Consider the following 25132-nt stretch of genomic DNA (forward strand, 5'->3'; position numbering starts at 1 on the left):
AGCAATCATTAAGTCTTGTTTTGCAAAAAAAAGCTGCTCTCGTGAACAAACATAAGTATTGAATGTCTTTACACTGGTACAGAGGCAGAGAAGCGTGTGAAAATCTGGTGATTATGGCGGATTATATACTCAGTATCTTAAGAATTAGCTATTTAAATCTTTGACACTTCCCTATGTGGTATTACTTCACATATTATTATAAAAGCAGTGCTAGCTGATTGTGCCAAAGTGTTTTTTTTGTTGTTTTTCAGCGAGCTGCCAACATGATTCCAGCTCATGACAGTCCCTTAGCTGCACTGGCATTTGATGCAAGTGGCACGAAGCTTGCCACGGCCTCAGAAAAGGTAGGTAACTTGAGAAAGATCAGCTAATTTTTCTCCATTGAAGTTAATATTTTGAATTAGATTTTCTTCTTTTTACTTTTTGTGGGATTTGCATTTGGTGTGTAAAGAAATATTTGCCCCTGTATCCTTTGTTTTAATTTTTATAACTGGTTCAGATGTTTCTGCTTAGTAATTGGATATTTCTATGTTTTCAAGGGAGGTCTATACTAGTTGAAACATTTTCAGTTGTATTGTGGTGTTTATCTTATGTTGCCATCCAACAGCTTATTCCACCTGAATTAGGAAAGGGGCTGCTGTTTAATGTTTAAAAAACAAATACCTAACATGTATATTTTAAAATCATCTAGCAAGACAGTTCTTTATACATTTGATGAACCCAACTCTCGGGACACTGGATAAAGAACATTTTTTAGGTTGGCGAATTGATCCTTAAAAATCCCCATCCCTTGCCTTATTTGGGCCAGCTTATTCTACAAATAAGTCCAGTCTGGATAAGACCAGCATTTAGAATTTCATTTTTTGACTAGTAAGTAATGTAAATGTTTTATCAAGCTCCAGGAATTCACATGCCTCACCATCTCTTCTGTTGTGCACACACAAGCCTGCAGCAGTGAAGGATGATCTGCTACTCTTGTTGTTTTGCTCTCATTTTATTCTCCTGCACTCTTTTTCACCACACATTCTCTTACATTCTTACTCACTACACTCTCACATTGCTACTCTCTCCCTCCCACACGACAATATGCCTCCATTCAGGCTAGCACATGCAGTATCAAGTGTTTCCAATTTGCCACTGTCCAACCAGTTCAACCACAACCCTCGCACACTTTACTGCAGCTTTACATTTTGCTGCTGCTTCCACGTTCTGTTTGCACTTGGGGGCTTCTAATTCTGGAGATCCTCTTCTGGGTCCGATTGTAGGTAGTTATGTATTTTAATAGTTGAATATTTTGTTACCTCGTTTCTTGTGGGCAAGGTGTAGCAGAGAATGGTGCTGGCTTGGGCAACCGGTAGTTTCCACTCTTCAGTATGCCTGACAGCATACTTTTTTTTTAATTTGCTTTAAGGTGGGCTTCTAATATTTGTTTCTCGCAAGTATCCAAGTATACTGGCTATGAGGTTTTAATAGTATTCTTTGTCAGTGGAGTTTCAGCTGAACAATTTTAATGGCTAATCCCTAGTCCTGCCACTTGAAATCTGGTTGAGCAAAAAGTGTCTAAAAGTTTTTTTAAAGTGTCTACTTTCCTCTCAGGCTGTGTGGAGGCTGACAGTGGTAGCAGCATATTTTGTTGACGGGGCCACACACACATTTACCTATACTCATTTAAGGGACTGCTTGCCTGCTCTCCTTATGAAGTTATCTTCGGTCCCCTACTAACTGGGAAACGGTTTCTTCATCATTTATGAGGACATATTATAAGTATAGATTTGATCTTTCTGACATTTCTTTTATTTTCTTAATATGCCTGTATTGAATATAACGTTTTAACAAAACAAGGGAACCCTTAAGGTATATTTATAGGGACCTTGGGCATTTACATATTATAAAGAACAATGGTCCCTATACGAAATTAGTATACACAGAAAAATAGTAATCATATACTCAATAAGTAATATGTCTTCTGCCCGTTTGGACAGGGTTTATTTGTCAATGAGTGCATAGATAGAAAATTTTCCTTTTTGAAAAAATGTCAAGCGGGCACAGCCGTGACCCTTAACATACAAGACAAAAACAAAACGGAGGAAAATGTGAACAAGGCAAGAAAATAAGTCTGCATACTTGTACATCAGTAAGGCAGGCACAAAATATAATGAAACCACTCCATTGCAAATTTGTACATAGGTAAATCGCATATGGGGTTTTTTAAGGTCGACGACGTTTCGATGCCTATACAAATGAGGGCATCATCATCAGGACAAGGGGTAACATTATTGTTGTCTTGGGCAAAAGCAATAAATAATGCCTTAAATTTACATTTACTTTAACAACCATATTTACAATTGGGAGAAAAGAAAAGAGAGAAAAACAAAACAAGAATTAAGAAAAGTAAGGGCATGTATTAATGATCCTATTATTTACAAATACGTGAACTGTTCCTTAGTGAAGTCCCGTAGTGCGTGAGTTTAAAACCAATTAATTAGACGCAGTGACTCTTAACGGCGCAGTGAGTCTAAAAACGGCGATATTGCGTGTGAAGAAATAGTGAAATCGACCATTTCATGGAAGTCTTGTGGATTCAGAGACTGTGACAACTAAGTCATAACATAAGTCGATTGCTGCTATTCTGTGATCCAGTTTTACATGCAAGGCAGTTTTGGATAAGTGAGGCAGATGTGCACGATGGCGCAATGGTAGCGTGCTAGTGATAGAAAAAACGGCAGTGTACATACTTTGTCTTACAAAGACGCTGTCCGTTTAGGAATCAAACGCCGAGATCGGGAGACCGTTTATTCTGAAAATGGTAAGCGAGCGTTACTACATGCGAGCACATGCTGGGCATCTGAATTACTTAGTGCGGGGGAGGTTTACCTAGTCAGCCCGATGGTTATCTGCACCGATGGGTGTTTAGCAGAGATTGCGAGCCGGGACTCAATGGCATCAATGGCGAAGGAGCACAATGGCTTCCTAACACGGACAAAGAAGGGGGGAGATGTCTCAGTAAAATGCCTCCATGCCAGGTGGGCGAAATAGGGGCTAAAGTCGGCTGTTCTACTTACTCGTGGAGTGCGGCGGCACTGCTGCGGGTGTGACATCCAGTGAACCGTGAGCTTGACTCCCGGGCTTTTTGGTAAACCTACAATGAGGTAAACAGTGTAGAAGGACTGGCTAGCGTGTGCAGTCTGTGAAGGGGGTGATTTCGGCGGCCATCTTGTAATGGTAAAACTACAGTGAGGATGAAAGTGTTGAAGGACTGGCTAACGTGTGCCGTTTGTGAAGGGGGTGATTTCGGCGGCCATCTTATAGTGGTGATGTTTACGTGAGCATGCAATTCAATTAAAAACGGACACAAAGATAATATCTGTACATTTCAGTTTGCAACAAGGACTTCACGTTATAAACTCACGCACTACGGGACTTCACTAAGGAACAGTTCACGTATTTGTAAATAATAGGATCATTAATACATGCCCTTACTTTTCTTAATTCTTGTTTTGTTTTTCTCTCTTTTCTTTTCTCCCAATTGTAAATATGGTTGTAAAAGTAAATGTAAATTTAAGGCATTATTTATTGCTTTTGCCCAAGACAACAATAATGTTACCCCTTGTCCTGATGATGATGCCCTCATTTGTATAGGCATCGAAACGTCGTCGACCTTAAAAAACCCCATATGCGATTTACCTATGTTCAAATTTGCAATGGAGTGGTTTCATTATATTTTGTGCCTGCCTTACTGATGTACAAGTATGCAGACTTATTTTCTTGCCTTGTTCACATTTTCCTCCGTTTTGTTTTTGTCTTGTATGTTAAGGGTCACGGCTGTGCCCGCTTGACATTTTTTCAAAAAGGAAAATTTTCTATCTATGCACTCATTGACAAATAAACCCTGTCCAAACGGGCAGAAGACATATTACTTATTGAGTATATGATTACTATTTTTCTGTGTATACTAATTTCGTATAGGGACCATTGTTCTTTATAATATGTATTGAATATAACAGCGCATTTGTTCCAGGTAATAGTGCATAAGTATGTCACTATGCAACATAATCCTATGTAAAGTGCTCTGCCGCCTGGTTTGCATGATTTAAAATTGCTAATCAATAAAATGAATGAGCTATTTGAAGGAGTCCTCCGATGAATGGCAAGTGTGGGCAAGTACACTGTTTGAATGAACTTATGAGTACTGGAACTATTGAATTGAGTGTGCCTCACAAAGCATTATTCTTCAGTGAGCAGGCCTGGTGTTTTCCCGTTGGGACATGCCTATCTAATAAACACGCAGACTAGATAAGCCTGGTGGTCAGGAGATAGTAGCCAGTTGTGTCCTTTTGATAGAGCATAACCCATCCCTCCCCTTACCTCTTTGTGACCATCATCTCCCTGTGAAATGGCTGTACATACATTTCCATTACACATACACCAGAGACAGCGTTGACCAGTTTTAGAAGGGAGAGAGCCTGTGAAATTCATCCACAGCAGTAGAAAAAATGCTCACTCACGCTTGGAGCAACACCCGGACATTCAAAGATTGCTCCCCCCTCATTGGCCATGCTTAGCACTTAACCAAGTATTTTGTTCAGCAATTCAGCTCTGCACAGATAAGGTCCAGTGCATCTGCCTTCTGTGCACAAATCTCTATGTATTTTATGTGGTCTCCTGAATACATTCGCTCTTTCAAAAGAGAGTTATATGACCTTATCCATGAATGCAAGTTTGATGTGTTTTTTTAGGTCTCGCCTAGGCAGCGGTTGCGCTGTCTCTTCGAGACATGCTGTGAGGATACAAGCATTTAACACGCCCAGCGCTTCTGGTTGGTTAGTTGGCCTCCCTTTCTAAATTCCTTTACTCTGGTTGGTCAATACTGTCCCATGTGTCCCGCCTTTGTGTGCTTTTTTCCCTCCCACCGCCACCACCAATTGGTTTTCTTTGGTTGGCCATCTCTGGCCATCTGCTGCATTCCGAGGGAGCCTGTCTGGTGCACTTCCCCCTCGAGCTAACAAACTCACACAGCATTTGCATTTCGTCAGAGGCATTCAGAGGACATTTGTTACATGCACTTCCCCCTCCTGCTTGTTTTCTTTTGCTCCTGCATGGTTTGTCTAGCGTCGCGCAGCATACCAGAGCTGCAAGTTGAATCCCGCTTTTGAGTTCCTATGCCTGTACTGCCGATCTAGTTTAGATTAAAAATAATAGTTTATTTGAAAGTGCTGTCATTGAAGCTCTTTTTGGCAGTAGAACTGCCCACTTCAACCTCGAGCTATCCCTCCCACCATGGCCTCTACTTAAAATGTATTTCTTTCACCTCATCTCCCTCCCCAGCTCCCTCCCCACTCTCACTCAAGACACCCCCTCCCTTGCAACCAGTCCCACAGAACATACCGCCTCTCTTACCTTAGCATCCCCCCCTCTCTCCCCTCCCATTCTCAGCCCCCTCTACCTTCCTGCCACCCCCACTGTCTTCAGCCTTCACTCTCTCTTCAACTCACCGGCACCGTCTCCCACTGACGACACTACTTATGTCTCCCACCCTCCACCTACTTCACCCACACCCCTCGTCCACAAATACGCCCACACTTCGAATGCCATCCCACTCATTATCACCGCAGAACCTTCCAACAACGCTAGCATATCCCCCCCCTCGATACCCTGCCCGCTTTCTAGCTCACTACCCAACCATTCACCAATGGCTCTCACCACCAACGCCATCTCCAATCCTCCTCTTGACCTGACTTTATCTACCCTCCAACAAGTCAAAGAGGATCTCCTACAAGTCAAAAAAGATGTCCACGATATCAAAGACCTTCTCTTCTCACAGCCCAGTCTACCTCCCACCATCCCACTACCCTACAAACGACGCACCCTCCCTACATACCCTCGCCTCCAACGACCCCCGAGATGGCCGACTATCCCCGTTCGCAATAACTCCCCCCGCCGTGTCCTCAACTCACTGTCTGACCGCGACCTATGCTCTCTCCTACGCTCTTATGGCCCAGGTCCGGTAAAACACATATCCAACACACACGTCCCCATACCCACAATTCTCTCAAATCCCCTGAGGCTCCCAACCCATAACAACAGAGGTTCCATCCCTAACAACCTCAGAAAAGTCCCCCTCTCTCTAGAAGGCTCGACCACCCTTCTCACTCCCAAACTCAAATGCATCCTACTCAACTGCAGATCGGCCCAGAGACACTCCACCGACATCGCTGATCTCGTCTCAGCAATGGATCTGGACCCAGCCATTCTGACTGAAACGTGGCTTACTGAAGCCTCTACCCCGATAATGGACATATTAGTCCCCCCCAATTATCACATCATTAGACTGGACAGGCCTGTCAAGACGGGCGGGGGAATTGCATGCATTTTTAGGAGCAACCTCTCCGTTACTAAAGCCGCCTCCCCCTCACTTACCTCCTGTGAACTCCTCTGCCTCGATATCACCAGCGAGGGCAAACAAGTTTGTGCTTTACATCTCATCTATCACCCGCCTGGTGACAACCTCATATTCACCCAACAACTCATGGACACAATCACATCCAATGCCGGTCGGCAGATCACCCAAGTCTACCTGGGTGACTTTAACCTCCACTGGAATGATCAGAAAGACACAGAGGTGAATAGTCTCAAAACTTTCCTTAATGCGCTTGACCTCACCCAAATATGCGATAGACCAACACACGACAAAGGCTCGATACTCGATCTCATCATCGCCAAAGAGGACTCTACCCAACTGGAGGCGATCCAACCGTGCGACTGGTCAGATTACCACATTATCACCTTCTTTATTAACGAAAAAGTTAAACCTTACCCGGTTCAACCCACCAAATCCAAAACCTGGAAAAGGGACATGAAGAATCTTAACCCCACTACCCTGCCTCCCCACATCGGCAGTCTCCTCCTTACCCCTTCAGGTGTCTCGGATGTTCAATCACTGACCGACCACTACCTTGACTCTATGAAATCAATAGTCAATGAAGTCGCTCCATTGCAACTGAAGAGAGTCTCCAACAAAATTTCTAACCCCTGGTATGATGGCAGACTCAATGACGACAGGCGTACTATGCGAATGGCAGAGCGTACCTGGAGATCTGACCCCTCATCACTGCATCTAAAAACGCTTAAAAACAAGAGAAATGCCTACTTTAGGAAAATAAAGCGCACAAAGTCGGACTTCTTTAGCCGTCAGCTGGACCAAGCAAAAAACATGCCAAGAAAACTGTTCGAACTAATTAAGACTCAAACAAAGACACAACCCTTACAATCAAACAACGCAACAAGCGACACCCCACACTGTGAAGCCTTCTCTGCTTTCTTTAAGCTAAAGACCGACAACATAAGAAACGACCTCGTCATGGATTTAAGCCGATTCCCCAACCACACCAGAATGTCTAACATTCAACCTAAAAACAAGGCATCCTGGCTGTACTTCGACACCTACTCGGAAGAAGCAATACACAAACTACTCTGCACCTTGAAGCCCTCTAATCACCTCACAGACCCCCTACCTGTTAATGCAGTAAAAGACTTCATCCCCTTGCTCCTCCCTCTTTGGACCAAAATCATCAACAGCTCCCTTCAACAAGGTCTCATCGCAGACTCCCTCAAGGTGGGGCAAGTCACACCTATACTCAAGAAACCCACAGCTGACCCGTCTGACCTGAACAATTACCGGCCCATCACCAATATCCCCACCCTGGCCAAACTGCTGGAGAAATGTGTCTAACTCCAACTAACAAAACACATTGACCAATTTGACCTCCTCAACCCTCACCAATCAGGCTTCAGAGCGAAACATAGCACGGAAACAGCTATGACACACATAATTGATGACGCCCTCCAAATCCTTGACCGCAATGAGTCCTGCCTCCTCATCCTTCTTGACCTCTCTTCAGCATTTGACACGGTCAAACATGAGAACTTATTGGAGCTGCTAAGCACTAGAATGGGTCTATCTGGAACTGTTCTCAAATGGTTTTCTTCCTTCCTTCATAACCGGTCGCAGAAGTTCAAGATAGACAATGTGCTATCTAAACCGGTGCCTGCAGATCTAGGTGTTCCACAAGGATCTTCCCTCTCCCCCACACTGTTCAACCTCGTCATGGAACCGCTCGCCACCTTGCTCCAAGCATCCAATGTACAATTCCATATGTACGCCGATGACACGCAACTTTACCTAAAGCTACAATCCCCGGAAGATATCAAACTTCTGAATTCCACACTTAGCAACACTCAATCTTGGTTGGCCGATAATCACCTCAAACTAAATGCGCTGAAAACTGAGTTCCTACTCATCTCACCCCGGCGAAAACTTCCACCACCCAAACTTGGCTCAATAACCTAACAGCACTCAATGTCCAACCTACTATCGTGGACTCAGCGAAATCCCTATGCATCACAGTCGACGCCAAGCTCAACATGCAACAGCACGTTAGCAAAGCCACAAAAGGGGCTAATTTTCAAATCAACACACTGAGGAAACTTAAACCCTTCCTCCCTGCCAAATACTTCCAAACTGATGTACAAGCTTTAGTCATCCCTCGCATAGACTACGGAATTGTGGCCCTCAGCGGACTCCCGCTTTCCACAACAGCACCCCTAAGAGCCTCCCTGAACGCTGCCGCGAGACTCATTACTGGCTCAAGAAAACATTCGCATACATCCCCAGACTTAAAATCTCTAAAATGGCTGCCTTTTGAAGCCAGAATACAGCTAAAAATTGCAGTAATGACACACTCGGCCAAGCACCACAAGGCACCCAACTACCTCGCGCAAAAGTTGTCTATATCAGGAGGGTCGAGATCCAATCGTAGTACAAAAAATCTACTCCTGAAACCTCGCAGATTCCGGAAAGAAAAAACATACAAGCGCTCCTTCTCAGGAATGGCACCCAGGATCTGGAATGCGCTCCCTCCGGAAACCAGGCTTATCTCCTCCACTGCACTCTTCAAGAAAGAGGTGAAAACAATCCTTCTGGCCAAGATCTCCTGAACTTTATAGATACTGGATCTGATACTCTGCATAGCTCTGTATCCCTGATCACCTTGTTCTTTGGCACTATACTCCTACTTTATGATGTCACTACTACGCTACTCTCTTACTACCGACCAATATATGTTAACACTTTGGTGTATTGTCTCACCCTCCCGATGCCCCCACCCAGTGCTTTCTCTATCCTAAGAAATTGGTATAAGCCATCCACACATCCAAGGCTTTACCTAAACCCTTCTGTAGTGGGAGCAATGACTTGTGACGTCTTATATTACTTGTTTACCTGATTGTATTTTGATATGTTTCTGTACATTATTGTTATCCTACTATGTTAGTGATTACTATGCTGCTCCCATTATCTTGTTCATTCCTGTTGCCCCTACCCCTGTATCTGTGAAGCGCTCTGATATCTGTAAGGATCTTGTTCACGCTATATAAAACTTTGAATAAATAAATACCTCACAAACCCATCACACACACTAACACAGAAGCACCACATTATGCATGCGGGAAATCCCACACAGACACACTTAATCAAATTTCCAACACGTGCACGTGCACACACCCCTTCTCACACAAATGCCCTGTACACACAATCCTGGCCCACGTGCACGCACATATGCACGCAAGCAGTCTTCCACACATAAAAGCACGCTTACCCACATGCCCCCGACATAAAAGAAACACTACACACACCCCCAATAAACTCCCACTGACAACCTATACACCTAGGCACATCCTGTTACGCACACACACAGGCCAGCACCCATCTACCCACAGTCACATTTTTCAGACTAGTACTCTTACATGTGCTGTGAGAAAGTGCCCTCTTTCCGCATGGTTGCCCCCACTTTTTGCTGAACTGCTGATGTGCTTTGAGTGGGCTCCTGCTAATCAGGTACTCAGGGTTTATGTTCTTTCCCTAAACCTGCATTGAAACCAAAACCCAATTGACATCCCTGGACACAGGTCAGCCCCTGGTAAATGGTACCACAGGTACCCAGGACACTGTGACCAGGGAAGGCCTTTAAGGGCTGCAACACTTATTGTGCCACCCTTGGAGGTCCTGTGCCTTTACACTCACACACTGCCTTTGCAAGAAGCGTGTCTTGGTGCAGAACAGAGTGAAGAGTCTACTTGGCACACATCCCTGTGTGCCATGCCTACAACCCACTGCCCTGGCATAGATCAGTCACCCCTCTAGCTGGGTGCACTATACCAGCTGTGAGGGTACAGGTGTATGAGCCCTGTACCCCTTCAGTGTCTAAGTCCATTCTTAGACATTGTAAGTGCAGTGCTGCCATTAAGAGTATTTGGTGTTGGGAGTTTTTCATTACGAACTCCACAATACCATAATGGCTACACTGAAAACTGAGAAGCTTGGTATCAAACGTCTCAGCACATTAAACCCACACTGATGCCAGTGTGGGATTTAATGAAAAATGCACACAGAGGGCATCTTAGAGATGCCCCCTGATAAACGACCTACCACTAGTGTCCAGGCTGAGTGGCTGCCTTCAGCTGCCACCACCAGGCATGTTTCTGGACCCCTGGGCTAAGCCTCCTCCCCCAGGATGGGCAGGGTCCACGAAGGGGAAGCTTCAAAGGCTTCCCGCCTTTGTAAGCTTCCCCAGGCTTCTTGCTGCTTTCAGCAACCGGTCCCCACTGGTTCTGACCCCATTTTGGGCGGGAGAACCAGAGGGAAAAACAAGTGCGGAAGAGACGTGTGCCCACCTCTGCCAGTTCCACCCCTCAGGTGGGGAGGCGAGGTGAAGCAGAACTCCCAGACCCCGCCATCTTGTAGATGGGGGGGACCCAGCCAACCAGGGAGAGGCGTATGTCCCCCTCCCACTGGAGGGTGGCATAATGGGTGGTGTACCCACCCCAGTGAAGGGACCCCTTGGTCCCAACCTTTTACCCATCTGTAACACCCCTAAATCTAGTATTTAGCGGCACCTCTGAATCTTGCTTCCTCAGACAAGAAACCAGAAGAAGAAAAGAAGGACCGAACAGCTGTGCCGAAGCTAACAAGAGGAGGATGCCCACTTGCTTGGCCCAGCCCTACTAGCCTGTCCCCACCTCAAAACTGCTCCAGCAAAAGCCTGGTGTGTCCTGCAGCCAGAAACATTGAGAAACCTAGAGGACCTGCCTTCCTTCCATCCCAAAGACTCTGTCTCCTATGAACACCAGATTTGTTCATCAACAGACTCCAGCTCCGCAAGGATCCTCATGTCTGCACCACTCTGCACCTGATGCCCATGGCCCGAGTTAGAGTGGCCCAACACCACGAGGAGGTCTGCCCCCGCAATCCTGACCTAAGATCCGGTGAACCCTCACCTGCCTCCAGCTGACACCTGCAGCCTCATCCCGGAAGGTCCCCCCCAACCTTGACCAGGAGTTGGTAAGTAGATTCAACCCTAAAACCCCTGCACCAGACGCCCCACAGCCTTGTGTGGCCTAACTGATGGTGCCTAACCAACCCACTGCATCCCATTTTACCTCTCCAAGTGGTGGTCGCACCCAGAAGACCTTCATCCCTGAGCCTGCAGTGTGTTAGCAAACCGGAGACTCCCCATTGAAAGCTACACGGCGCCCGGGGCGTGGCTTGGCAAGCCACGATGGCGGCTGTGTCCTGCTGAGGCTCCGCGATCGGGCTAGCATCTTGCCTACATCCTGAGATCGCCGGGAGCCTCAGCTTACAAAATATACTCCGCTGATGCTTACTTGCAGTAGGGCATCCTCTGGCTGAGCCGCAGAGACTGCGGACGAGCGACAGGCACCGGACCATCCCTCACCGAAGCCGGAGCCGAGCGCCGAGCACACAAGATGGCGGACGCGGCTCCGTCTCCCTGATGTGGACGCCACTGAGCACCTGTCCCTGAGGCGGCGACCCTTGACGAAACGGACAGTTGGCGGCCCCGGAAACCCCAGAAAAGAGCGGAGTGCCCGGCCCACGGGGTTGTGATCCACGCCGGGATGGCTATTACGGCGGCAGTCCGGCACACAAGATGGCGGCCGCTATGCCGCAGATTCAATACACCGGCGCTCCTACACTGACGGGAGCCTGACTCCAGCACCGACCAGCCCGCCGCCGCGGACCAAGGGACGCCGGCGGAGGTGCCGCCTGTATGCCGCTGTGCCCTCCGGGCGTCCATGACCCCACCTGGAGGCGGTGAGTGTCGACCCCGCTCCCCCCCCCCCCTCCGTGGACCGCGGCGCCGACGTCCCAGCGGCCTCCTACCCCCTCTGAGGCCCGCCGAGGGATCGCGGACCACGTCGGCCCTTGCTCGGGAGGGGGGCCTGAACGCTCCTGCCACCTCACGCAGCCCGGCGGACCCGGGTGCCTGACCCTAAGATGGCGCCCACAGGGACCAGGGCGCCGTGATCGGCGCAGGCTTCACCCTGGAGGCAAGGTGCTCCTCTGATCCTGAGGCGGTAGCACGCCACGCCGAGGACGCTCACTGACCCAAACCCCCCCCGGACCCTCGTCGCCTGCTCCTCGACCCCCGGAGTCGCCTGAAGGACTGCACCACGCGCCGAGGAGTGAGGGAGCGGGATCCGGCCTCGCTACAAACACCCTGTCTCCAGGGAAGCCTGGTCTATGGAGGCAGTGCCCCCATGACGCGTATCTCCTTACGCCAAAGCTGTCACCCCCCGCAGCCGCAAGTTACTATTCACACCCCGAGCCAGCAGGGGTCCCACAGAAGGAAGACAGTGACCGCCCCAGGGCCGAGGAGGACTGGGAGCCCAACCCGCGCTGAGCTGCTGCCTACCCGGATACACAGAGGGGAGGTGGCCTGCTGATCGCGGGGTGCACGGAGGCCGGGCCGGGCCCCCCCCATCTCTGACAGCACTCATGGGGAAAACGAGGGCCTCGCAGATGACGGCTGTCCCCGAGACGGCCCCCGAGAGGATGCCACAAACAAGAACATGGACGCAACCCAACGCGTCGCAAACCGACCCCACACTGTCGGCAAAGTTGGATCAGGTGTTGGCGGCGATCGAATTGTCCCGCCTTTCGATGGAGGAGAGATTGGGCGTCCTGACAACGGACATCAGTCTAATCCGCGACGACCATCGCAAGTTGGCGGACAGGGTGAGGGATGGAGAACGGATCGTGACCGAGCTGCAGCCTGCGGTGAAAACACAGGAGGCGGAAATGAAGGACGTCCTACACCGCGTGGCGGCCCTCGAGGAACGCACAGTGGATTTGGAAGGGCGCTCGAGACGATGTAACATCCGCGTCCTAGGCCTGCCGGAAGGGATTGAGAACTCGGACCCTCTGACATACATGGAGTCCTGGACCAAATCTTTCACCCCGGAGTCGGAAAGGTCGGCATACTTCTCCATTGAAAGAGCCCATAGGGTCCCGGCCCGGGCACCCAAGCCGGGCCTTCCTCCGCGACCCATGTTGGCTAAATTCTTGCACTTCCGAGACCGCGATGCGGTGCTTCGTGCGGCCCGGACGGCGGGCCCCTTACAAGTTGAAGACCAGCACGTTATGGTGTTTCCGGACTACGCCCGAGAAATCCAGCACCAGCGTTCCACCTACCTGGACGTCAAGAGGCGCCTCCGTGCAAATGATCTTCAATATTCCCTGCTGTTCCCGGCCCGCCTGAAAGTGCTACACAAGGGGAAAGCCCTCTTCTTTAACACGGCGGAGGAAGCGCAGGATTGGACTGAGTTTCACTACCCAATAATCCCTAATCCCGGACCCCAGAGAGCACGCAACAACGACTTCAGACGATCCAGACGGCGGGGTGCGAGCCGTGCTCGATCAGGCCGCCCCAAAAGCCAAGCATCATCCCCCACGGGCTCACCCGACCTTACGCAAATCATGCAGGAGCGACGAGAAGCCTTACGAGCGGTGACCGACCTGCACACGTCACCCGTAGCATCGGATTTGGAAGGTCGACCGCACCTGTTCACCCCTGAGAAAGACCGGGACAGTGACGGAACAATGTCAGGGATTGGACCAATCTCCTCCCCCCTCGTTGCGGCGCACACCTTGGACGCTACCCTGGCCAGCCAACCTGGCACCTCTTCGTGATGGATGAACTGTCCACTGTTATATCCTTCTAATGGTTGCCTACTGTATTGCGCGATGTCTAGGAGCCTAGACTGCTTTGCCAATTGCCTGTAAGCGCCAGCGAGCGATAGACGCTTCTCCTGCAAGAGCCCGACCTGCGCACAGGCCCAGCAGCGACACACGCTGCCACCCCCGCAGATATCCGTTGTATTTCTCCCCTAGTGGGACACTAGTTTGGATATGCCACCTCCGGTGAGATATCCTCAGTATTAGGACTGTTTCCCACCCAAGGTTCTATTTGTTGTTAATCCCCTTAGTCTCTCCCCCATGACTGTGGAAGCTTGGCGCATAGGAGCACACGTGACACATACACGCTGGCGGCTGTAGGGGGGTCCCTCTCCCACTCACGACACCCTAGGAATGGCAGTCTCACGCTCAGACATTAATGACCTTACACTGAATGTACGAGGCCTACACACGCCCAGCAAACGCTACTCTGTTTACTCCTACATTAAGCGCATGTCAGCCAGTATTGCATTTCTGCAGGAGACACACATTGACGCTACCGAACTCACTCGCTTGCAGGTCAAATGGCGAGGGATCTTCTGTGCCACACACTATTCGTTTGCGCGCGGCGCGTTAATCTGGGTCAGGCCAGGTACTCCCTTCCGAGAGCTCCGACGGGTGGTAGATAGAGAGGGCAGGTATGCACTTCTAGAAGGAATACTTGACGGACAGGGAATACTCCTTGGCAGCATTTACGCCCCAAACACAGATCAGGATAAATTCTGGGATCACCTCACGGGCATTCTGGCCCAGTTCACTACAGTTCTGTGGGTACTGGGAGGTGACTTTAATTACACACTGGACCCCACCCTGGACCGCTCGCATCCTCCCCCCGCACACTCCCCGGCCCCCCGGCAGGCAGAACTCTTCAGGGCATGGACCACGCATTGGGCGCTCACTGACGCATTTACTCCTTCCACTCGATTCCACACAACCTCAGGGTCCGCCTGGATCATTTCCTCTGCTCTGCACCAATCCTCCCTAAGATCACATCTACAGATTACCTAGGTCGGATCCTCTCGGATCATGACGCCCCGCACCCACCAGTCCCCACCTGGCGCCTCCCTAGGGACTGCCTTTCAGACCCAGTGTTCAGAGACGCACACGAAACCAGCATCCAGGACTACTTCACACACAACACAAACACGGCATCGTCGGTACTGGTGGAATGGGACGCGTTTAAAGTGGTGGCAAGGGGAGAATGCATCAAGCAGGTAGTAGGGGTCCGCCGCACCTTGGAACGGATGCTCCTGGCCTCAGAGCAGACTCTGGCCGCACTCACTAAACGGCCTGACGACTCGGAGGAGCACGCCATGCTCACGGCCGAGGCTAAGACGGAGTATCAGACTGCCTGCGCTGACCTCCGAAAATACAATTTTAGGGCTTACGCCTCTAGGGTACATAAGGACAGAGACAAAACTGGAGCGCTACTGGCCTGGATGGCGAGGCAGGACACCGAAATCAAACCAATCACGGATATTGTCAACCCGGACGGTGTGCTGGTACGCTCACAGGCCGAGATCCTCCTGGCGTTTCAGCGTCACTATGCACAAGTGTACGGGACCCCGGCCCAATACTCCCCATTTTCGGTGGATCGTTTTTTAGACCCGCTGACGCTACCCGCAATATCTGACGTGGACAAGCGCACTCTCGACGCCGGGATAAAACCCTCTGACATCACCCAGGCGATACGTGCCATGTCCCGGAATAAAGCGCCGGGTCTGGACGGCTTCCCGCTCGAATACTACTCGACATTCTCTCCCCTAGTGGTCCCCCGTCTGTCACGGATGTTCGGGGCGTCTCTTCATCTAGGGAGGTTACCCCAGTCGCTGCGGAAATCTGTGATCGTCACCTTTCCCAAACCCCACAGAGATCCACTCCACATGGGGTCGTACCGCCCCATCACGCTCCTGTCGGCCGACTGCAAGATCCTGGGGAAAATTCTGGCTGATCGTTATGCGCAGGTCATACGCCCACTAGTCCACCCCGACCAATGCGGCTTTGTTCCGGGGAGGAACACCTCCCAGAACCTCCGCCGAGTCTTCCATGTTCAGGATCAGATACGTGGCAGATTTCCCCGCCCCGCCTGCCTCATTATGGACCTGGAGAAGGCGTTTGACACCCTCACCTGGCCCTATCTCTTCTCAGTCTTGCGGCGCCTCAATATCGGCCCGACGCTCATGGCGTACACACGCCTCCTGTATACCGATTTGACCACGCGCGTTCGTATTGGGAAACGTATATCACTGGCGTTCGAAGTTCGGCGAGGCACAAGACAAGGGTGCCCCCTGTCGCCTCTCTTATTCACGCTAGCAGTCGAGCCGCTGGCGGTTCGGCTGCGCCTGGAAGGTGTGGAGTGGGGCATCCCACTTGCGGACAGCACACATTGCGTATCCATGTACGCGGATGATCTCCTCATATACGTCCGAGACATCGAAACGGACCTGGCCCCCATAGGGGCAACGCTGGCGGAATTTGCAGATGCCTCGGGACTACAGGTGAACTGGGACAAGTCCACAGTCTACCCCTTACACCCGAGCCTGCCCCCCCGGGAAGTCGAGCTCGGAGCGCATAAACTCTCATGGTCCGCGGACGCCCCCCGGTACCTCGGTGTCCGCTTGTACCATTCCCCAGCTGACCTTTTTGAAGGGAATCACCGCAAGGCACTTGCCAGTCTGCGCCCGGCTGTTGCCTTCTGGAATAAACTCCCACTAGCCCCAATAGGACGGATAGCCCTGGCTAAAATGGTAATGCTTCCCCGACTCCTTTACCACTTCACGAATTTACCGGTGGTACCACCCAGATCCTTCTTCCACGACTTTGACTCCCTCCTAGGGACCCTTATCTGGGGCGAGGGCCGACACAGGGTCGCCCTGAAAACCCTCCAACTCCCCACGACGCAGGGAGGGCTCGGAGCTCCGCCCTTCGAGTCATATTTCCTTGCGGCACAGCTCCAATGGCTGTCATACTGGACGGCGGACCGTTACCCTCAGGAGACTGTTACCTCGACCGGCAGAATCGCAGCCCCGGAACTCACCCGTCTTCTTCTCCCGGGCACCAAGCCACGGCGCACATACCCCCTTCAAGTGGCGATAGCGCGCCGGTGCATGTTGCGGATCCACCGAATGTCCCCCAATAGACCTCCGTACTCCCCGCTATTACCATTGATAGGCAGCCCCAGGCAGGACTCCTACTTCATGGCTCCGTTCTTCTCCGTATGGTCGCTCTGTGGCATCACGGAACTGGAATCGCTCTTCGAGGAAGGCCAGATAAAATCACTTGACCGCCTGACCGCTGAATACGGGCTCCCCCCGGGCCAATTCCTCACATATCGACAGCTGATTGATGGATACCGACCCCATTTTAATCTCCATACTGGCGAGCCAGACACGCATCCAGTAATACATGCTATCCTGCGTATGGGGGCGGGACGTCACTTAGTCACCTGGTTATATAAATCCATCCGGGAACTCTCACACGCTCCCCTGACGACCTTGCGAGCTACATGGGAGGAGGACATAGGTCGCGCACTACATGACTCAGAGTGGACTAAAGCGCTTGAGGCCCCGAAACGCGTCTCTAGGAACGCCCGCTTCAAGAACATCCAATACTATATCCTACACAGGGCGTACCTCACCCCAGCGCGATTACAGAAGTTCTATCCCTCCACATCATTCCTATGCCCCAGATGCTGCTCCCCTGCTGCAGATTTCCGCCACATGTTTTGGAGCTGTCCCGACCTTCATCCCTTTTGGCGGGCGGTACACGACACACTGTCGGAACTAACAGGTCTCACTACACTATCCACCTGGGAATCTAGCGCATTATGCATCTTTCATGTCCCTAAGCAAGACCCAGTGCATAGACGCTTCGTGTCCTTAGCGCTCCTGTTGGCAAACAGATGCATAGCCATGCGCTGGCGATCCCCGGAGGGTCCCCCTATAGCAGCATGGACGGGGGCGGTCGGTAAATGGGCGGCGGCGGAAGAGGATGCTCTTAGAGAGGAAGAAGCCAGGGGCGCGCGTAAATTTCCCATATCCATGGAATGGGCCATGCTCCTCCACAGCTTCCGACAGTCCACACGTGCAGGTGACCCACCTACTCCTCCCCCCCCCCCCCCCCCCCCCACCCGAGAGGACCAATAGCATTCACCTGGTGTCCCCCTCCCCAGGGCAGGCTCCCGGTACCCCCTGCATCCTGATTAACTTCCCACTCTTCTGGAGCGCGCACTGAACAGCTCCTTGGGCCCGACGCCCGTCACCGGTGTCCCCCTGCTTAGACCATGCTAGCGCCCACATGCTTCCCTCCCACAGTTTTGTCCCCCCCCCGTTCTCTGGTAGCACCGTTATATGGACAGTACAGACCCCGATCCAACGCCCTTGAGGCGGGAACTTACATACCTGTTATCATTCATTGTCCTCTTGGCTATGCAGGTTCACTGTCTCCCAGCCTGCAGACATGGTTACACGGTCTGTACTGATTAATTGAGGAAATGTATATTTGCACCAGTTGTATAAACAAAAAAAACGTTGCACGCATGGCTGAATGTTGAGGCCACCTCAGCAGATTATTTACACTGTACCCGTATACTTTGATGCAACAATAAAACAAATTTCAAAAAAAAAAAAAAAAAAAAGAAAGCTACACGGCGCCCAATGCCAAAACATCACTCTGCACCCGGCCGTCGCAGTGCTGCTGAGGGTGCCCATTTTGTGCTGGCTTGAACCCCCCATTTGCCCAGAACTTAAGCCCAGGAGCTTTGCTTCCTCAACCCAGTGGCCTTCTTGTCAGCAGCCACCAACTGAAGGCCTCCTATCCCTCGTTAGGTTAAATTGTGCCTCCGCACTCTACACCTGGCTGCCCTAGTGCCGCTGAAGGTATAACAAGAGTGCATCCTTGACCCTGGGGGACCCCCTGAGTCTAACCCCAGAATACCAAATACCACAACAAAGTACTTACCTGTTATCCGATAACACTATTTTCCTCCATAGGATGACATTGACTGTTTTTCTATGAAAAGTTTCAAAGTGTGGAGTTGAAAAATCTAAGCAATCCTTTAAAACTGTAACTAAATAACCAAAATGCTTTTACTTACCTGTTTACAGGAAATGTCCCAGTGCAGTATCCAGGTATACTGCACTGTGTAAGAAAAGTAATCTGAAAAGTAACTACCATGATATTCTTCTAAAAAGCCAATACAAAGTATATGTACAGTATATCAAAAGCATTGCATTACTAGTAGCTTCACTGTAATCAAAGTATATTTACAATTGCAATTCAAACTGTTACAAACTGCATTACTACTGTAAATAATGTATTGCTTACCTGTGCCAGGCTTGCTTGGTTCTAGAAAATAAAATAACTAAAAGAATATTTTTATTCAAAACCAATTGGTCTGAAGTTCAGTCTTAGAGTGTGTGATATCATTTTCTGATTGAGTGTGTACAACAAATGATTAACAATACCCTATGATACAACCTTACTGCTAAACCACACTACCACAAATAGAAAGTATGGTGATATCTACTTTTACCTCTGCATACCTTTGGGGTTCCACTGAACTCTGTGCACACTATACCTCACTTTGGTATAGTATATACAGAGCCAGCTTCTACACGTGCACACAAAGAACACAGGCTATGCATTCAAACACCATTAACTCACTATATAGAAATTCAAGCACACATACACACGCTCCCTAAATAGACACTCAAACATGCATTCAGACGCACACACATAAACTCCCTATAAACATCCAAACATGCACAACTCCCCACAGAGAGACCTAAACAAACTCGCACAACCTTCCTGTAGACACCTAATCTCACACACCCGCACATACACAAACTCCCTTCCAGACACCGCAACACCCCCCCTCCACTCCCCACACCACTTAATGGTTTTAGTTTGCTTCCGGCTGCACCAGCTCTTCCTCTCTTCATTAAGCTCCTATGCAGCTGAAGGGGCTCTCTGCTGTAGTTCAGCATGCATGAATAATTAGTATTTTCAGCACTTCAGCAAACACTGTCTTCTTTCTTGTAGGATCACGTCCTCTAAGGACAAAGTTCGGTCCTCTGTGGATGGACCTAGCAGTCCGCACAGCAGGGAAAAAACAGTGCCTGTAAAATGGTTGTCAACATCTGAGTGGTGTCTCGTCTGTCAGTACGTGTCGAATGTGCTTACAAAGGCTACATACTCCGGATGCCAGACTGGACTGGCACTGCAGAGCATAGGGAAAACCCCCTGCAGAGGGCCAGCGAGCTGCATTTGGGGGAGGAGCATGGGCTGCCCAGTCTGGCAAACTGTTCTTAGGAAACACACTCCTAGGTCTCAGGAGCATTAACCCACAATGCTGTCGTACCTGTTTGCTTTCTACCAATGAAGGGGGGTGGCTTAGGTTCTTGTATTTACTTACACTTGCCAGTATCAAACACCAGTCCCCTTAGTAGGTGCCGTGCATTACAGGCGCTCTGTTGGCTGTTGCAGTCCTTTAATAAAATAAGTCAGGCCCGGCAGGAATCCGGGGCAACACAGTAAAGGGAGGACCGATCACCTCTTGTTTTAGCTGACCATGCACAAGCAACGCTTCTAAAAGTACGACATCTATTTCTCAAGTGGATTAACAACACCAATTGCTCTAACTTCCAACAATGCGAGACCTATTGCATTAAACCTAACTACCCACTCTTTCAGTATTCCTTGTTGAGTCAGAGTTCTAGCTGCAGTCTCTCTTGTGCTCTCTCATTTGGCCTACATGAACAAGCTATACCTAGTAGCTCAAATATTTCTCTTCAATACATTTTCTGCAAAAGTCGGTGGCTTGGCTAGTCCTACACTTGAAATCCTAGGACCACATCACTCTAGCTTTGAAACCTTGCACTGGCTCACATTGTCAAAGGATTGTCTCAATGTACAGCAATTTTTAAATTAAAGAACTGTTTTTAATATTCACCTCAATTTGTAGTTTCTTAAAGTTCCATATGGTTACAGCAGGACTGTGCTCTAGGTCATTGTGTTAAGGAATATTTAAATTTCTCCTTTGATTCAGAATACATCGCTGGCAAGGTCTCTGTGGATATATTCTATGGCAGAGATTTTCCTATTTTTCTTTTGTGCACTCCCCTACTTTGTCCTTGTTTAACCTTACACCATGCATTGAGCGACGGCCTCATCCGTATGCGTATTTCTTTCTAGAGTGAGCTTTTTTTTTAGTTCCTACTTGGGAAATGTTCTTGGAAGCAAAACTATTTTCCATCAGACCGATTGCTTTATGCAGTTTCTTCCAACTGTTCATTTTCTGGCCTCTCCTGAAGCTTGCCATTCCTCCACTCACATCTGCTCATTGGTCTTTCTTCACTTTGTGCCCTTGCGAGGAAGGGTGGTGAGTCATCCTTCAGGAATGCCATGGTGGCAGTCACAAGACTCTGTGCTGCAGGTCATTTTTTACATATTTATTTATGAGGTCCAAGAATGCTCCACACGGACTCTGTGATGGCACAAGACTCTTGTAATCACATCAGCGGCAAATGGGTGTTAAGAAGGACATCTGCTTTGTACACCACGAGTTTTAGGAATGTTTAAATTGGTTAAGGAGTAGTACTTACGCTGGGTTTTCAGCTCATCTTCATGTTACCTTCATTTTGCGTGGCACCCAAATGACACTGGTATTACCAATAATCTCTTATATCTCAATATTTGCTTATTCTCTGACATCTGAACTAGGGATCTTTATAATTTACTCTTCCTGAAGAAAGCCGTCTGACCTAAGCAGCAATACAGTTACCACTGAAACATGTAGATCTTCTTGATGTAGGAACTCATAATAGCGCTGGTTACATCTACTTTTATATTTTTTACTTTACCTAGGGTTCTCCCTAATAAAATTCTAAAGAGTAGGAATACCTGCAGTCATTTATCATAAGCGCGGATTCGCCCAGATACGTTAGAGATGCTGGGTGAGCACGAATTGATGAACTATGCCACTTGATTAACTAGTGGGTTAGGGTCTTTCAAAAAAACAAATAGGGATACTCCCCCCCCCTACCTTTTCACTAGGGAGACAAAAAAGAGACAAATGTATCACAAGTTCCCTCTTTTATGATAAATGAATATGAGATTATTGGAAGTAGAGAGAACCTGTATACTTCAAATTCCTCTATTTCTTTGATTCCTGACCTAATATTAGATCATTTGGATCATCACTGCTAATGTCATAATCTGATTAATATTTATTTTCAGCACATTGCTATCATTTTGCACACACATATGTATTATGGAATAATGCTACTTATTATTTATTTAGTAGATTCACATTGTGCTTCCTAATTAATTTCATTTAAGAAATTACATGACGAGACCTTACTGATAAATTCTTGTTTTATTTACTTCCAATGATCCCAGTGTTTTGAATTTGTTTTCCTGGTACTTTGAGCGTCAATGAAAACCACACTACCGTAACATTACTGCAGCCAAAAGCACCCCTACTGCTGCTAAGAAAAATACAACACTTTGTGAAGGAGTCTTTCTCAGTGGAATTATGGCCCTTAAGTTTCCTAATGCTACTTGTTTAATGGGTCATTACTCCCATGTCCTGTGGAAATTAACCCAAACAGTTCTTCCCAAATCTCCCAGACCATCGGCAGAGAAATGTCACAGAATGTGTTAAAAATAGTCAGGCTACGACCAGACAGGTGGTTCAGTCTGGCCTAGACACTGCTGATTCCATGGCACGTGCAATGGATACTTCCATGACAGTAAGACTTCCCATGTCATTGCACAAACGTAGGTTTCTCCAGCCGTGCTAAAGCAACCCTAATTGACCTCCCTGTTGACGGTTCATGGCTGTTCGGTGGAATATGCAGATTTAGCCCTTTCAGAGTTTCAAGGACAGGTAAGGCCACTGCTAGGACTCTTCGACTCCAAACCAGGCAATTCGATTATAGACAATTATATATTTCACTGGTTTGCGAGATGTTTTTCCGTTTGTGGTGTCAGTAAGGCCAGCAGCAGCAACAATAGCAACAGCCACTTTATTCAGGTAGTACTGGGGTCATGGCAAGGGTAGAGACTGAGCCTTACCTCTTGCATATTTTTTTTCTCCTGTTCGTCCTCCCCAACCACAGCAAGGAAGCAACCTTCGTTCCCTCTTGTCCAGCACGTTGGTACTTGTTGGAGGGGGTGCTTCTGCTGTATGAATGTTCACAAAGTTGATACGTGGGACAGAAGATCAGGAAACTCAATGTTTCTATATTTGGACCACTGGCTCCTGAAAGTCAAGTCTCCAAAGTTGCTGCCAACTGCAGTCTACAGCATCATTGCTGTATTACCTGGGCTTTTCTGTCAACATACCTGATACTCACCTGTAGCCCTCGCAGCATATGCTGTTTATAGGGGCACTACTGGCACAATGTTGAGTCTTTCCCCCTCCTTGGAGGTTAAGGGTTATTCAAGAGCACGCTTTTTAATACTGATGGCCTTACACCTGCTAGGTCTACTAGCTTACTGCGTACTCCTATTCACTTATGTACACTGGTAAACAAGGGATCTCCATTGGTTGCTCCACAGGCAGTGTTTGCAACATGGTAGAAATTTCTTGCACTCCATTGTAATCTCAGGGGAAGCTACTGCAGATTTGACTTTGTGGAGTGTGAACGAGAACCTAGTTCAAGAGTTGTCCTTTCAACGTCTGCCAGCAGAGACCGCCGTGGTAATGGATCCTTCCACCTTAGATTGGGTAGTGTATCTGGAGAAGCTGGAGATCAGAGGAATTAAGTCTTCAGAGGAGCAGATGTTACATAATAACTTTGGTGGAGCAGCCATCCCTTCGTGGCCAGACATCCAGAGCTTGCCAGAAAACACATCCATGATGGTATGTCAACAAGCAGGTTCGAGCGGGGTCACTTCTTCTCTGTAGACAAACAACATGACTCTGGTCTGTGGTGCAAAAGCCATGGACTGGCTGAAAAGAGTGTGGCTTTCAGGCCCGGTGCACCTTTCTGTGTCACCTGCTCTGACCCTTAAAGGGTAGAACGCCTCTCTGTCGGGTGGGCAGGTGCTGCACCTCTACCTCCAGAGTCACCACCTTTATGCCTGGAGATTGAGTAGGGACACCTGCATGCTTTTCATCTGCCTCCTGAAATGGTGGATTTTATTTTTATTGACTGCAAACATACCACTGAAATGGTGTACTCTAGAAGATGGAGTAGGTCTGTCAAGTGATGTTCAAGCATTTTCTGTATCTCCTCAAGGCACACTTATCTGATATCCTGTGGGTCGCTCTGTCATTAGCTCAGCAGGTTAGTGCAGTGGGTATCTAGAATTGCAATGTATCCACGTTGTTGGCTTTTCTGTGTCTTCCGAACCTGCCTTCCCTGTTCAAGTCCCCTATAGTTATGAAGTTTCTAAAGGGTTTTATCAATAGGATTCCCACTTCTCCATTCATTATGCCTCAATGGGATCTTAATGGTGCTTATGTTTTTAATGTGTTCACCTTTTAATCCAGTTGTTATTGCTTACTTCAAAACAGTTTTCTTAATTGCAATTATGTCCTCTAGACTTGTCAGTGAGTTTCAGGCATTGAGCATTAGCCTCCCTTTATGTCCCTTTTCCTATCAAGCTGACCCTTAGAACCATTGCTGCTTTCCTGCAAGTTGGTTACATCCTTTCACTTGGGGCAGTCCTTCACTTTAGCTACCTTCTCCCCGCCTCCACATCCCACTAAGGAGAAGAAGAGGCACCACAGGCGAGAACCTAAGAGGGTGGCCAGTTTTTATAGTGAACTTACCAAGGATTTTAAATTTGATGACCTCCTTTTCATCAGGGACTCCGGCAAGATGAAGAATAAAGCTGTCCAAAAGAGGACGTTGTTCATGTGGATCATATTGTGCATTAAGATTGTATACCTTGGCACACGAAGGACCTCCAGAAGATGCTCATTTCACTTGGACGAAATCTTCAACTGGAGCTCTGGCATGGTGAGTCCTTGTGTCAGAACTGCAAAGTGACTACTCCAATTCCCTTCATAACTGTGCAAAACACTAGTGT

At 48.7% G+C, this 25132-nt stretch overlaps 1 protein-coding gene across 1 annotated transcript in view; it reads left to right on the plus strand.

Annotated features, from left to right (window-relative positions):
• The window catches only part of WIPI2 (WD repeat domain, phosphoinositide interacting 2), a 171389-nt gene that overhangs the window by 47809 nt on the left and 98448 nt on the right, over nt 1-25132 (plus strand). The window contains exon 6 of the mRNA XM_078665016.1: nt 252-344. Within this exon, the coding sequence (XP_078521142.1) occupies nt 252-344 (93 nt within the window). The remainder of the gene's footprint in view (nt 1-251; nt 345-25132) is intronic.

Source organism: Lissotriton helveticus, chromosome 10 (assembly GCF_964261635.1).
Source record: "Lissotriton helveticus chromosome 10, aLisHel1.1, whole genome shotgun sequence".
NCBI classification, from domain to species: Eukaryota; Metazoa; Chordata; class Amphibia; order Caudata; family Salamandridae; genus Lissotriton; species Lissotriton helveticus.